The 17,192-nt window shown below is 43.6% G+C and overlaps 1 protein-coding gene across 4 annotated transcripts in view; it reads left to right on the forward strand.

The window, feature by feature from the left end:
- The window catches only part of SPECC1 (sperm antigen with calponin homology and coiled-coil domains 1), a 588,472-nt gene that overhangs the window by 166,917 nt on the left and 404,363 nt on the right, over positions 1-17,192 (forward strand). For all 4 annotated transcript variants that reach the window (XM_073616875.1, XM_073616874.1, XM_073616878.1 and 1 more), the window contains one exon: positions 6,620-6,755. In XM_073616875.1, coding sequence (XP_073472976.1) covers positions 6,620-6,755 — 136 coding nt within the window. The remainder of the gene's footprint in view (positions 1-6,619; positions 6,756-17,192) is intronic.

The raw sequence follows: 17,192 nt of genomic DNA on the forward strand, positions 1-17,192 counted from the left end.
CAAGCCTCTGAGCCATTGTCGGTTGTTCTCTGATATCACTCCATACAGGCTTCATTTTCTCATAGGATTCACTGTCTATGGGGTTGCCGTCTCATCCATTTGGAGATCAGCATGTATTATTTGCATGGGTTTTGTGTCTGATTGAGGTGGTAATTAGACCCACATGGGGCCTTCTCTGCACTTTGATTAGCCTGGGGGGCTGGGTGGTTGGAATGTGTTTGGTTTTAGAAGTAAGGTGTGGTATACACGCTGCAACCGATTTGTATTGGATTCACTTCATACATCTTACAACCGATTTGTATCAGTGCCATCTCTTTACAACCGATTCATATTGCATACCTGCTACAATCCGATACGAGCCTAGTCGCATCGGCAGCACAACGGTTCGCATCGGATGCATCCTGCTCACTGATTCTTATTAGTCCCTGTTGTACCCCACAAATGGTTCGTTGTTTATGTAATTTTCTACTGACTGTTTCGTATTGCTTTCATGTCATACGAATCAGTCGGATTCAAGCCTAGTCGCCTCGGCGGCACAACGGTTTGCATCGGTCTTATCCGGCACACCAATTTGTAGTGGTTCTTACCATACCCTACGATTCATTATTTATTTTTTGTCCGATTCACATCACCTCAGCAGCTACATACATCACAGTCCACTCCGAACCTAGTCGCACAAGCGGTACAACGGTTCGCGTCATGAGTATCCCACACACCAATACGTAACAGTCCCTATAACAAATCTACGATTCGTTACGTATGCCACTTCGCAGTTCCTTCCTACATATACAATTTCTGCTATCCTTTTCTTTTTCGCCTATCAGTAGGTGACCTTTCTTGCAATCGCTGCAAGCTACGCATCTCATCATAACTCCTTGCAATCGCTGCAAGAACACGCATCTCAACATTTACCCATTTGCAATCGCTGCAACATGCATCTCAGTATAAACTCTTTGCAATCGCTGCAAGAACACGCATCTCAACATTTACCCATTTGCAATCGCTGCAACATGCATCTCAGTATAAACTCTTTGCAATCGCTGCAAGAACACGCATCTCAACATTTACCCATTTGCAATCGCTGCAACATGCATCTCAGTATAAACTCCTTGCAATCGCTGCAAGAACACGCATCTCAACATTTACCCATTTGCTATCGCTGCAAAAACATGCATCTCAGTATAATCTCCTTGCAATCATTGCAAGATCACGCATCTCAACATTTACCCATTTTTGCAATTGCTGCAACATGCATCTCAGTATAAACTCCTTGCAATCGCTGCAAAAAACACGCATCTCAACATATACTCATTTTGCAATCTCTGCAAAACATGCATCTCAGTACAAACTCCTTGCAGTTGCTGCAAATACACACATCTCAGCATATACCCATTTTGCAATCACTGCAAGAACACGCATCTCATCATAGCTCCTTGCAATCGCTGCAAGACACGCATCTCATCATAGCTCCTTGCAATCGCTGCAAGACACGCATCCCATCATAGCTCTTTGCAATCGCTGCAAGATACGCATCCCATCATAGCTCCTTGCGATCGCTGCAAGAAACGCATCTCATCATAGCTCCTTGCAATCGCTGCAAGACACGCATCTCATCATAGCTCCTTGCAATCGCTGCAAGACACGCATCTCATCATAGCTCCTTGCAATCGCTGCAAGACACGCATCTTATCATAGCTCCTTGCAATCGCTGCAAGACACGCATCTTATCATAGCTCCTTGCAATCACTGCAAGACACGCATCTCATCATAGCTCCTTGCAATCGCTGCAAGACACGCTTCTCATCATAACTCCTTGCAATCGCTGCAAGACACGCATCTCATTATAACTCCTTGCAATCGCTGCACAAAACACGCATCTCGGCATATACCCATTTTGCAATCTCTGTAAAATTATGCATCTCAGTACAAACTCCTTGCAATTGCTACAAATACACGCATCTTAGTGTTTACCCACTTGCAATCGCTACAAAACACGCATCTCAGCATTTACCCATTTTTGCAATCACTGCAAAACACGCATCTCAGTATATATTCCTTGCAATCGCTGCAAAAACACGCATCTCAGCATATACCCATTTGCAATCGCTGCAAACATGCATCTCAACATATACTCCTTGCAATCCCTGCAAGCACACTCAGTGGTGCTCATACACCCCACTTCATTTTTTAGTGGCACTTAATCGGTCACTCGTCTCCAGTGGCATTCATACGAGCCACTCATTGTTTTCGTCTATCTTTTCTCCCTCAGGTCAGTCAAGTTCAGGTTTCATCCTGTACCAGGTTGGACGTTATTTCCCAGGTAAAAAAAAATAAAAAAACGCTATGTTTGCAACTTCATCAGGGCCAGTCGCATACAAGGGGGACACATAAAAAAAGTAAAAAAAAAAAAAAGTAAAGAAATCTTGTTGCACTCATGTCACCCCTACTGCAGGTGTTCCCGGTCGACTGAGTTTCGATCATAACCAGGACCTCGCTACTAGAGCGTCAGTCAGGGCCTAGTTCATGGGCTTTTCTATCACATCATTCTGCAGCACCCTTTCACTATACTGTTACTTCACATACATCATTGGACGTGATCTCCAGGCGTTAGTTCTGTCACATATGTCTATACATGACACTCTGTTTTCGAAGGGCGACCCTTCACCTCGCAGACAAGGTCGCTTAACAGTAGACTTGCTGGCAGGGCAAGTGTTAGCAGGCCGAGCACACGTCACCCCATACAGACCGCAACATTCCTACGTAGGCCGTACCAGACTTCTACTTCTCGCCCCAGTACGCCCTGGGCTTCTGGTCTTCAGGTTTGTGCTTGCCACAGACAGGCACCCGAGCTATCGGTTATCTGGCCAGTCACCTCCTGGCCCACCTTGGTCGCCACGCACTCTTCTGAGTTTTCTAAATTTCCACTCAACATAAGTTCTGCACAACAGAACTCTGTCAGCTCCTGTCTATGCCTATCATTCCTTTTTCTGTACTTCTTCCTTTTTCCTCCTCTCTGAGTTTTCTCTTTACCACTCCGCTCTCTATCCTATGGCTATGACTCCTCTTAAATATGAGCACCCAGCCCCCTTTTTGTCTTCTGGCAGCGAGGACTTCACACCCGCCCCTCTGTTACCCCCCCAAACGGCTCAGAGCGCGGCTGCCTGCAGTCCCTCAGGGGACGGAACATCCCCAAACTCATAGCTGAGTCGCAGGGATATTCCCTTTCCTGCTAACGGCCAGGAAGGCAAAGCTTTTCAGGCTCCTCTTCCCGCCTCCAGCTGCAGCTGGCCCCAACAGGCATCCCTACAATCCATCCACGGGGCCCAGCTGCACTCTTTGGTCTCCCCCTTAGCCGCAAAAGTTCAGACGTCCAGACCAGAGTCACACCTTTGAAAGTTCACCCATCCATGACCCTCCCGGACCTGGTCATGGTCCCGATGACAGCTTCTCCTTCTGCAGGTACATCAGGCTCTGCACCTATCGTCCTCCCCGTTCATCTTGTCCCGACCAGCATCAGGGAGGATATATTGGAGGGCAAAGATGTCATTTGGCATCCCTGCTCATCTCAGTCCATGACTTGGCGGACAACAAATCATACGCCTGGGGGGATGTCTCAGTGGTTGTCAAGTCGAGAGACCCCAGCCTCAGTCGTAAGCTGTCAGCCACTGAGTTCTCCCTGGCCTTCGGGATGTTCAGAGATGTACTTTGTTCAGCCACCCTCAGCAGGAGGGAGGAGCGGGACTTATACCTTCATGCAGTGACAGATCTTGCTTACAAATATGGAGGTTTTGCCGTCTACAACCATCGGTCATTTTTCAGCTAAAGCAGCAGTGAGACTTGCCCAGTTCCAGATAAGCTCTGACTGGAGCCTCACAGACACGGAACTCTTTTGTCGCCACTTTGCCCACAAAGCTGACGGTTTCGCTCAATCCCTCACTTGAACCTGTCACACCAGGCCCAATGTCACAGGGTTATCCATTATCCGGACGATTTTCTGCTTATCGAACACCTAGACATACCCCCCCCGGTAGATCTAGACAAGCTAAGGTCTTCAACAATCTCAATGGACACATAGTGGAAGGCCCAACACATTTCATAAGTTTCTCAGGCATCGTCCTGGATACGCACGCCATGCAGCCTAGCCTGCCTTCTGACAAATTAGCTTGTGTTAGGTTGGTCATTCAAGAGTTTACCCGGTCACAGGAATGTACTAAAAGACAGCTGCAGTCCTTGATAGGGATGCTCAATTTCGCTATGAGAACAATTCCTCAGGGGCGGTCGTTCATCTCAAGGCTCTTAGTCTTTCTTGCCCGAGTGCAGGACCCGACCAAGTCCTCAGACTCGACCCAACAGCAATAGCAAACTTGGCTTTGTGGGACGAGTTCCTCTTCAACTGGAATGACATACCAATGTTTTTCCCTCAGTATCAGCTCAGTCGCCCCAGGTAGTCAAAGATGCTGCAGCCTCCACTGGCTTTGCTGCAATTTTTGGCCATCACTGGTTTGCCAGACCTTGGCCCCCGGAAATCTGCCTGATTCCTGGCTTCCCTCGATCTTTGTCATTGTTCGAGCTGTACCCCATCGTGGCAGCAGCCCAAGTCTGGGGCCACACGTGGACAGATCAGACAGAGCTCTTCACCAGACAACCAGGTTACAGCTGACATCATTAATAAGGGTAGATCCAAGTCGCTCCCCGTCATGCCCTTCCTGCGCAGTCTGCTGCAATTGTCACTACATCACCAAATTTAACAGTTACTGTAAGCATATCCCTGGCAAGTGCAATACCGCAGCCGATGCACTGTCCCGCTCCAATTTTGTCTCATTCTTCCAGCAGGAACCTGGAGCCGACCCATCATCCACTCCTATCCCACCTTGGTCTCAACTAACAATGGATTGAAGCCACACCTTGCCAATGCAACCCGGCTCATCAACCACTCACTGTCTAGCAAAACACTAAAGGCTTATCCCACGGCCTGGTACACCTACCGTAGGTTCCTTGCCACTTGTCCTGGAACCACAGTAGATGACGTCACTCATGTCCTAGCCTTTATATCTTATTGCCACACACAGCTGGCTCTCCCTCATACCCCTATCAGGCTGTACCTGGCCGGTATCCAAGCCACTATGTCCTTTATCTTACGGAAAACGCAACAAACCGGACCCGGAGTGGATATAAACTTCTTTCGAACCAGCAACGCCTGGTGCCCAGCAACGATCTTTTGACCGTCTGCTCTTTCACTTACCCAGCCAGTCTCCAGCCCGTTACTGCCTTTTCAGGTCAACCCCCTGAGTGGAAATCAGTTTATTAAACATGTTTGGGTCCTACTGGTCAACTTAGGCCTAGACCCCGGGCGGTATTCTGGATATCCCTTTGGATCGGCGCAGCCTCAGCCACATCTCAGCAAGGAGTACCAGACCATGTGACCAAGAAGCTAGGCAGGTCAAAAGTCTGCCTGCTTTACCAGATATATATTCCCTCAAGATGGCCCTTTCTCCAAGCTCACTCAATGAGGTTAGAGGCAATAAAGATAATTCCCTACCTGGTTATTTTTGGCCCCTTTTCTTGCCATGCCTACCAGACGACCAAAAGCCACACCTCAGGTCTATTTATGTTGTGAGTCTTGTCGCGTGTTTATGTGATCCACATTTGTCTCGGTCTTAGGGCCACGACCATAAGTTAGAAGGCCAGTGTGCTGGCCTGAATTTATGGGAGGAGCCCGGAGGGTATTTAAGCTGACCACTTCCCCTTCCTCTTTGTCAGTTTCAGTGCACGATACCCTCCCTCCCATTCCCCTTTTTACAGCACTTCTCAGCAAATTTTCCTCCACAATCATCCATTATTTATCTTGGGTATGGCCCCTTTTCTTGCCATACCTACCAGACGACCAAAAGCCACACCTCAGGTCTATTTATGTTGTGAGTCTTGTCGCGTGTTTATGTGATCCACATTTGTCTCGGTCTTAGGGCCACGACCATAAATATATATATACACACACAAATGTTTAAATGTTTTGCCTTTCATTTTGAACTTAATGTGTTGTTTTACAAGGTGAGGGTTCATACAGTATACTTTAAGTATATAGAAAAGTGAGAGTTGGAGATGAACCATGGAACCTCATTCAGACTGATCCCAAGGTTGTCTTTAAATATAGAGGGAGTTTTACTTCTTACATTACCCAAAATCCAAACCTTATCACCAATCAATAATAAAATCTTATTTATAGCTGAACAGCAGACAAGAAGGTGATTGGATTACCTGGTTTAAAGAGCAGCTGTTGTAGGAGAACTGGCAGAGCCTCCATCAAAGGTTTTTTTGTGTGTCCTGCTTGATAGTAAGTTAACTGCTGATGTATAATCAATAATAAATAACTGCTGATGCATGATTTTCCATAAACAATCTTGCATCAATGGCCACATGGATTGAAATAAAATGGTTTTCTTCATTGTTTGCTTTGCCCTGCAATGTGATCATTCTTCGATTATGACAAATGTGTTATTATGGATAGTGATAGGGACAGTATGCAGCTGTTTTCTGTTTTCTATGCAGCATTAAGAAGTACGCTTTATTTGGAATATATAAATATCTACAGGGACAATAGCCATTCTCTTGTCTGTTGCAGCTGAAAAGAGCAAGCAGTGATGACATGCTCACAAAGCCAGGGGGCAGTACAGCTGCAACCACCTCCAGACTGAAGAAGACTATTACTACAGGTGCCATCTCAGAGCTGTCAGAGAACAAGTATAGAAGCACCACAGGTAAAAATAATGCTGGAATTGCAAAGTTCTCAAATGTTTCCCTAATGTTTTCTGAATTATATCAAGCTCCTCTCATATAAAATGAAAACCTTGACATTTTTGTCAAATTGGACCTAAACTCAAGTAGAAAAGCCTGTCCCCGCCAACATGATGCAGAGGACTCCTGCTTTCCAATTAGCAGGGAGCATGAGCTTTGTTGATTACTGATCTGTCTGACTCTGTGGTGCTTGACAGACCTCTGCAAAGAGATGACTGCTTTCTCACAGAGAGCAAAGGTCTTTGGGCCAGTTCACACCATAGAAATGCATTCCGGATGTGTTCTAGATGCTTTTCTGCATGTACGTTTTTGATGCGTTTTTGATGCAGTCCAGGGGATTTTTTTCCCCCTCTTTTTTCTCAACCCTAAATAAGGACATGTGTGTAACAACAGTGCGTTTTTGATGTGTTTTATTCTGTTCCAGTACAGTCCAGTGCAGGAAAAATGCAGCATGTTCTACTTTTTTTTCTGGAACTGTAAGCACTGATGTGAACTATGCCATTGAAAACCATATGACCTACTTTCCATGTGTTTTTGATGCAGAAAATTGCATGTGGTGTGAACTGGCCCTAATCCGGAGCCTGCTGCCAGGGGCAGGCTTCTACTCAGGCTGGGGCTGCTTTCTTTGGAAAATGAACTGTGAGACACTGCACACCTTTTGTTTTAATGTATCCAGGGTGTATTCAATCAGCCTTAAGGTCCACCATTCTAATAGAGAGGTAGAAGTGCGTGGACCTAAAGAGTAAAAACATACCTGATAGGCCCCCCATGCATGATATTCCAGCGTTTTCTTATGGAAGAAGGCACAGGTGTACTGTCCAGCCCCGCTGCTGGCAGCCTTTAAGACTTTATGAGAGGCTGAAAGCTGCTTTAGCTGAATGGTGCTGGATGTTGAACTGATTAGTCCCAATATTTAGGGTAGTATGTGTCCAAGAACGAATGTCTGGAAAGCAGGCTTCATAGCCTCACTGAGCTTTACAAGTTGCCAGCAGCGGTGCTTGACTGTGTGCCTGTAACTTTTGCTCAGACAAAAACAACAGAATAACATACACTGGGCCTTGTGTATAAAGAATACCTGTGCGATGTAAACAATTAGGCCCCTTTCACACTGAGGCGCTGTTTTACTGCGGTATTCGGCCGCTAGCGGTGCGGTTTTAACCCCCCGCTGGCGGCCGAAAAAGGGTTAAAACCACTCGTATAGCGCGGCTATAGCCGCGGTATTACCGCGGTATAGCTGCGTTGTCCCATTGATTTCAATGGGCAGGAGCGGTGAATACACCGCTCCTTCACCGCTCCAAAGAAGCGACTGACAGGAGATTTTTTCTTCTCCTGCCAGCGCACCGCTTCAGTGTGAAAGCCCTCGGGCTTTCACACTGAACAAACAGGGGCGGTTTGCAGGCGCAATTTTTAGCGCAATAACGCCTGCAAACCGCCCCAGTGTGAAAGGGGTCTTAGTGAAAGTAGAGTAAAATATAATGAAATATAATAAATATGCGAAAAGCTGCAACCTACAACAATATATTTTTAAATTAATGGTGCGCTTATTCTATAATTTCTGTACAAAAAAAATGTTGCCAATAAACGGAATGTGGTATATACTATTTTATACCTGCCAAATGAAATATATCCAATGAACAAAAAACATAATAAACAAACACAAAACAAAAAGATTGGAAGTTCATCAAGATTAATAAACTTATGTTTGAAGCAGATATACAGTCCACCCGAAATTCATTACTGCTCCAATGTGTGCTAATAATGCTTTTTTTTAATGAGAAATATTTTTTACACAATTTTTTCCTTTCACCTAATAGTAATTCTTTTTTTGATACTTATCACCTTTTATATATACACGTCATAGAAGTATATTCATTATTATATACACGTTTATTGATAGGATTCACCATATATATATACACACATATATATTTTTTTGCCTACACATGTGCATATACACATCTTTTTTCACCTTCTTTGTCATCTATTTACATGTCACGGTTTTGAAAACATTTCTCAATCAGTTAACACACCAAATAGCCAGCAGATGCCAAGACCTCATTAAATCGGCTTCCAGCTGAGACTCAATGACCATCTAATTGGGCAATCATGTGATACCCCATTGAGCTATATAAAAGTTTGTCTTTTTAATATTTGTTAGCTATGAGTAAGCACTCAGTCCTGAGTGCGAAACGCGTCAGCTTATCTGTACTTTCTGCATGACAGTCTTGTTATTTTGATGATCCCATTTTTTCAATAAAGTGAAAATTTTTTGACTACATCCGGTGTGCGGCATCCGAATCTTCTCCTCCGTGAAAGGGGTCTTAGTGAAAGTAGAGTAAAATATAATGAAATATAATAAATATGCGAAAAGCTGCAACCTACAACAATATATTTTTAAATTAATGGTGCGCTTATTCTATAATTTCTGTACAAAAAAAATGTTGCCAATAAACGGAATGTGGTATATACTATTTTATACCTGCCAAATGAAATATATCCAATGAACAAAAAACATAATAAACAAACACAAAACAAAAAGATTGGAAGTTCATCAAGATTAATAAACTTATGTTTGAAGCAGATATACAGTCCACCCGAAATTCATTACTGCTCCAATGTGTGCTAATAATGCTTTATCTGTGAAAAGTGCACCTTCACCATCCACCCCAAGTGAATTGGCCGCTCACCTTCAGGGTATGACCAGATATGGTCAGACAAAGACTTTGTTAGAGCCCACTATCTTTAGTGTCTGCAGGCATCCACCTAAAATAATCTGAATCTCCTGTGGTCCCCGTTCTGATCAGCAAACAATCCTTTAGGTCTCCCCGTTACATTTAATTGCACAATATTGCTTTCAAAATAGTTTCAGTTTAGTTAGGATTCTTTAGACATCGCATAAGTTTAAAAACCAGTAACAGCTTCTCTCCTCCTCACCGTTCTTCCTGGTGTACAAGACCCCAGAAATGACGTCACCGGTTCCATTTGGCGCGTTGCGTCACTTGTCACGTGACTTCTTCAAGTCATTTTTTTGTACAGACGTTATAGAATAAGCACACCAATAATTTTTATCTAAACATACACTGGGCCTTAACACCCAGTGTGCATAAGGCCTATGTTGGAAGCAGAAACACCCTAGGTGCTTCAATTCCAGAGATTCCAGGTCACATACCCCCACAGCGGGGCTGCATTATGGGCACCAACGTAAGCAGAACATTAATTCACTTCGACTGAAAATTGTGCTGGCATCCGAGGCCTTAGTACAGTACAGGGACATGTGACATGGAATCAGTGCACCCCAAGACCAGCTGTTTCCAAATAATAGGTACACTTTGTGACCCATCCTGCCTCCTAGTGACTTAAGCCTAGTACACACGGGCCGAATGACGGGTGACATCGGCCGGTTCAAAAGAAACCGGGTGACATTCAACCTGTGTGTATGGCAGGGTGGATTTGATTTAAATCAAATCATTTTAAATCACAATTTAAATCACTAGTAAAATAGCTTGATTTAAATCAACTCAATTTAAATTATAATTTTTAAAGAGCAACTGTCATCTCTGTCCCGCAGCAGCTCCTCCTCTGACCCGCTGTTGACTCACCGCCAGTCGTGGGGTGGCGCTGAACACAATAGAACAGCAGGGGCGTTTGCTGTACTAACATCGTACTGTTAGTACGATTGCTCAGATGGGAGCTGTCAGTTTTTTTCCATTCAACCTGCTGGTAGTAGTAGCGTGTATGGGGCTTTAGCTGAGGCACTTGTATGGAGCATCTATTACATTTCTTTCAGCCCATCACAGAGTATATTGCTGTTTGACAGGTAATGACGTATGGGCAATGGCTGTCTTGCTTAAGGTCAACAAAAATTTGATGGTGACAGAGCTACTCTCTACCATCACAGTACTATTTCTCTGTTTCAACGTTTTTTTCACAATATATCTGCTGTAATGATTGAGAGATAATACATTTGCTGACATAAGACTTTAGGGAACTGTATTTGAGGCATTTCTGGTTATAATTCTTGAGAACTACTTCTGAGGTTTATAGAGGACATGAACTTATCTTGGCTCAAAGATTGTTCTGTAGATTGTTGGCTTAGAGAGGATTTCTTTTCTTACTTTTATAATACTCTTGGAAGAGTGCTACCAGTGAGCATTGCCCTGATAAGTGTTGGCATAATAAAAAAAACGGTGCCTGGTGTCATATTATTCAAGGGTCAACAGTGATTATGATTGGTAGAGGTGTATTAGGAGACAGGGGTCCTAAAACTGTCCGTCTGTCTGCTGGGGACCAGCCTATGGCCAGTAGGAGTATAAAATGGATTGATGTCATAGATCAGTGGTAGTAAAAAAATGCATTGGTGTTGTCTGGGTGAAAATAGAACATGCTGCATTAATACTTAGTGCAACGCACTACACAGCATGCTGCAACGCACATGAAGCAAAGAAAAATAATGTGGTGACTTTCAGATCTATGAAACACATCGATGCAATGCATAAAAAAAAAAAAACCATCAACACAGTCCATTAAAAAAACTCAAGTGCATTTAGTTATGCATCAGTATGTGGTTAATGCAACAAAAGTGGTCTGAATCCAGCATAAAGCTGCCCATACACTAGAATTACAGTTGAAATTTTTAATTTTAGGAATGTTTGTTAGATTTTCCCATAATTTGCTGGGTCAAATCAATACTCATTCCCAACCGCGGAGATGAGAAAATTCGAAGAAGCAGGATGAAAAAAGTTTTCTCAAACAAACAACAATGAATTTGGTTTTCATTCAGGAAATTCTATTCATTTCAAAATTGAATGTTAAAAGCAAACAGTTTTGAAGTACTTTGAAATGACATTTGTCAAGTCATCAAATGTGCGAAGAATTTTTGTATGAATATCCATACGAATGTCCATACGAACATTCATTCGAAAATCTGCTAGTGTTTGGTCAGCTTTCACATTTTTATTAGTAATACCTGATACACACAATAATAATATTGGCTGAATGTTCTTCCATTTTTTTGCATGCTAGTCTCATATCGAAAACAAATAGTTTACTACGGTTATGAAAATTTTCGTACGACAGCATACAACTTCGGAAGTGATGTAATGTATTATATTGTATTGTAATGTATTCTTTAGTTTCCAAGCACGCAGGGCTGGTGCAAGGATTTTTGACACCCTAGGGGAAACCTCTTTTTGCCGCCCTTCTTGGCTCCACCCATGACTCCACCCCCTTTGCTCTGCCCATGTATACCTTTTTAATGAAGCGCCCATCAAATGCAGACTCACCAGCACCCATCAAATACAGCCCCACCAGCACCCATCAAATACAGCCTCACCAGCTCCCATCAAATGCAGCCTCACCAGCACCCATAAAATGCAGCCTCACCAGCGCTCATCAAATTCAGCCTCGCCAGCGCCCATCATATGCAGACTCACCAGCACCCATCAAATGCAGCCTCACCAGCACCGATCAAATGCAGCCTCACCAGCACACATAAAATGCAGCCTCACCAGCGCCCATCAAATGCAGCCTCACCAGCGCCCATCAAATGCAGCCTCGCCAGCGCTCATCAATTCAGCCTCACCAGCGCCCATCAAATGCAGCCTCGCCAGCGCTCATCAATTCAGCCTCACCAGTGCCCATCAAATGCAGCCTCACCAGCGCCCATCAAATGCAGCCTCGCCAGCGCTCATCAAATGCAGCCTCGCCAGCGCTCATCAATTCAGCCTCACCAGCGCCCATCAAATGCAGCCTCACCAGCACCCATCAAATGCAGCCTCACCAGCGCCCATCAAATTCAGCCTCACCAGCACCTATCAAATGCAGCCTACCAGCTCCCATCAATGCAGCTTACCAGTGCCCATCAATGAATGTTTGCTTGCTTCCATTAATTCGGGAGTCGGGACACAAACACAGTCCTCCGCCGCTGCGCCCTGACACTATGTGCGAACGGAGCGGCGGCTGCCTGCTGATGCTGAGACTTAGTTGCTTGCTGCAGAGAGAAAAGAGCAGGAACACCAGTGGCTGGGCGCCCTAGGCAGCAGTGCACCCTAGGCGGCTGCCTAGTTTGCCTAGTGGTAGCACCGGCCCTGCATGATCTTGGTCACACAATTTTTTCCGTACATATACTATACTAATTACACGCAAACTGTTTGTTCTGTTATTGTACGAGAAAATTTTTCGTGCCTGTTACTTCGGATAATTTTGCATGAATAGTCGTGATCAGCTTTTGAAAGCTGTGTACTAATGATCAGATTATTGGACGATTGCCCCAAAAGCGGTATTTTTCATTCAATTTTCTCATGGTGTGTACAGTACTAGGCATAAGTCTTGAAGTAGCTTGAGACCCAGCTACAACACTGCCATCTAGTGGGAATATAAAACATGACCTTTGTATTGGAAATGCAGAGATGAGCAAAATATAATTATTGGTGTTGAAGCCTCTCCTGTTGAAATCTCAGAACCAAAAATGAATGATTTGAAGTTGGGATTTGGGACTTTTTACCCAATGTTGTAATACAGGAAAGGAAAAATTAAGATGTTGTCCATAGCAGCTATTGACACGTGTCACCTGTGACATGTGTATTTTGTTCACTAGACAAATTAATGTATAGGGTTTGCCTCTGTTTGTAAAGGATAGTTGAGTGAGAAAACCATCAGAACTCCTTGTTTTGTTTAATTCCACTAAATGCAGATTCCATTGTAGTCCAAGGATATATTACTTGATAAAGGACTTCAATTAAAACATTGTTTGTGGTTATACGATTTCATTTGAATTTGCTGGAGGTGATGTTGCTTCTTCTTTTACTTACTGAGAAAGGAATATATGAAGTAGCATGGCACTTTATTTCAGCTTTACCTCTAGAGTAAAATAGAGATGTGTCGATCAAACTTATACAAGAGAATGAGAAGCAGTACAATAGGGGATTGATAAATAGTGTGTATGAATTTGAATTTAAAATCTGATTATGCCCTGGTAATAAAGAGAGGTTTATTTTTGTACCTGGATTTTAACACGATGGCCCGTTCTGTTGCAATGGTGATGTGGACGGCAACAGGAAAATCCTGTTATCTTTGTTGTCCCTGCCAGCCTTGCCTGTGCAGTGTTAAAAGGCAATTGGCAATATGGCGGGAATGATCCATGCATGCAAGGTAGAGAGAGGACTACTGCGCATGTGTGGGTCATTGTTACCATATTTTGTGTCATAAAAATACAGTTCTGTGCATGTGTAGTAAAACAAAAATGGCAACATGGTGATCTGAGCATGTAATCACAGTAGAGCGTTAAAGTCCAGTACCTGCATTGCTATCATGTTTTGGTGTGATCACAATGTGTATACAAAAATGCATACCAAGATAATACCAAGTCCTACATGAATTCCAAAGCCACGTTCGTCACTGTGAGGGTATTCCTTCTGCAGGACACCAACAACAAGTTCAGGAGTGAGGTTAACAGTGGCAACCTGTGAAGCTCTGGTGAACTCCATGCCCAAGAGGGTGAAGGGGGTGCTGGAAAATAATGGTGGCCACACATTTTCACTTAGAGGTGTACTCACTTTTGTTGCCAGCGGTTTAGACATTAATGGCTGTGTGTTGAGTTGTTTTGAGGGGACAGTAAATGTACACTGTTATACAAGCTGTACACTCACTACTTTACATTGTAGCAATGTGTGTGTATGTATATATGTAAATATATACTTTATAAAATGTCGCAGAGGGTTAGGAAGGCCCTGCTTGTGGGAGCTTAAAATCTAAAAGGTAGGGGAAAGTGATACAAAAGGTATGATTGTGAGGAATGGGCTGTAGAAAGTAGAAATACAGCTAAGGTGGTGGTGGGATAGACATCCTTGAATAGATGAGTTTTCAGAGATTGCCTAAGGCAGACAAAGTAGGAGATAGATGCAGACTAAAACAGTGTTCCGCACAAACAAAACAAAAAAATAAAAGCCAGCAGCAACACATACTGCAGCTGCTGGCTTTTAATAATAGGACACTTTCTGTCCTGGAGTCCAGCAATGTCAGCACCGCAGCTGATGTTTCCATCAGCTGTCAGGTGCTGCCGCCACCATTGCGGTTAAAGGTACCTGGCAGTGTAGCCTTATGGCTTCACGCCGGGAACCCTACTGCGCATGCGCGAGGCCCCGCTCCTTTCCCCTACTGGCCCGGCGACATGGAGAGGAGGAGGGAGGAGGAGGGAGCCACGGCCCGGACTCCTGGAAGTGGGAACAGGATACCTGTAAAAGACAGGTATCCTGTACCCCCCCCCCGAAAGGTGCCAATTGTGGCACCGGAGGGGGAGAGGAGACAAATGAGCAGAAGTTCCACTTTTGGGTGGAACTTCGCTTTAAGTTAGGGAGTTCTAGAGAAATATCTGTGTTTTTAGGTAAGAGATTTTCTTGTTTCATAACATAGGGTATGGATCTAACTATAATGTTATGTTGTATTGGACCTCCAAATTTTCTAAACAAAGGGCCAATTTACTGTCCTTCAGACATTTGGGGGGCCAGACCCATTTTGGTTTTGGGTTTAATATTGCTTTATATATATAATTTAAAGAAGTGATCTTTTTACATTAAAGCGAAACGTCACCTTTTATGTCCTCCTCTTCCCTCCTCCTCTATTTTTGGTACTCTTTTGGGGGGGTGGGGGGAGCGAGTATCTGGTCTTGACGGATACCATTTCCAGCTTTGGTTCGGAACGCTGCAGCAATCCACTGGATGTTCTTCTATACCCCCACCCCAACCTTCAGGGACAAATCACAGGTCTGGGACCTTTCACAAAGCACAATGAGCAGCCGGCTGTGTCCTTTCATTAAAAAAAAAAAAATATTAAGACAAAGCGAAGAACCACTTTAAGCTGATCTCTTCCAATTATGACTAAAAAGTATTGAATAGACTATACAGTACAGTCCTATAAGTATACAGTAAGTTAAGGCATGTGCTTTACTAATACTAATAATGTTATATAACAATGTGAAACAATACATTATATTTCTGGTTACATTAGTCAGAAAAGCTAAAGCTTATTCATTGCTCGGGGTTAGCTGCATTGTGCACATTGGTCTTTGCACTTGTCTTATTTTGATCGTAAAACTGTATACTTCAGGATGAAGATTCAGCTTATAAGTCTTCTCCGATTAGTAGTTATCAGCGCTGCCACCTTGAGACCTTTGACCAGTTACTGGAGCTTCTGGTCACATCACATTGCTGAGTACTGAGTCTGTGGAAATTGTGTTTGTGTAAGCAGCTATTGGAAGAAACACAGCTGCCTTTATTCCATATAAAATACCAAAATGGAATTGGAGTGCTGTCATAATGAGGACAACAGAAAGCTTTGTCATGTTATACAATTACACCCTGTGTAACATTGTTTCCACTTTATTCTTTACATTAGATTATAGGAGGCCTGCAGTGTTGAAGCTGTGGCACTGTAGCTCAGCATGCCTCCCCGGGCTAAGCCTGCTTTACAATAAATGGCATTCTGAGAAACAAAAACTGCTCAGTGCTAAGATGATATGAATGAGAATTTTAGAGTGAATACAGGGCCTTTAATTGGGTTTGCAGGAGTTCCAGCAGAAACCATATCCCGAGAAAACAGTGAGATTGGGCTGGATCTACGTCCTCCTACATATTCCTACCAAACTGCTGGCAGCTCATCTCTTCTCTTGTTTTTGGTAACACAGGCTATAGGTTCAAACATTGGTCAATTGTTATAAATGAAGTAGAGTTTCTTTTTCTAGAAGCGCTTGCTGTGTGTGTGTTTCTGTGATACATTCCAATCAAAATGGAAAATTAAGTATTGAAAGCATATAAGCGTTGCAGAATGCCATTTAATCCGGTAGTAAAGTACATCAAGTCATCCCTAATCCAAACCACACAACTAAGTAAAGGTGTACAGTGTGCTTTCTCCTATAAGTGATGCAGCATGTGTGTCCCTTCTTTCCTTATTTAGAATTACAATCTGTGCTTGTATTCTGCATTATATAAAGAAATAGAAGGGGACATGGGCCTACTGTCCTTGGTGAATCAGTATTATCCCAGTGCAGAACCAGACAGAGCAGTGTAACAGTTGAAGAACAAGTCCTGTATGTTATAAATGCTACATATTCATTCCATCAATGATATGGGTAATGGACCCAGTACTGAAACACTCTTCCATTATTGACTAATGCCGCGTACACACGACCAGTTTAGCTGACGGAATAGACACCGACGGTTTCTCCGATGGAACTCCATTCCAGCGGTCTTGCCTACACACGGTCAACCCAAAGTCCGACCAAAGTCCGACCGTCCAGAACGCAGTGACGTACAACACTTAAGACGGGACTAGAAAAAAAAAGGAAGTTCAATGGCCAGTAGCCAATAGCCTCCATCTCGTACTTGCCTCAGAGCATGCGTCGTTTT

Source organism: Aquarana catesbeiana, linkage group LG02 (genome assembly GCF_042186555.1).
Source record: "Aquarana catesbeiana isolate 2022-GZ linkage group LG02, ASM4218655v1, whole genome shotgun sequence".
Taxonomy (NCBI): Eukaryota; Metazoa; Chordata; class Amphibia; order Anura; family Ranidae; genus Aquarana; species Aquarana catesbeiana.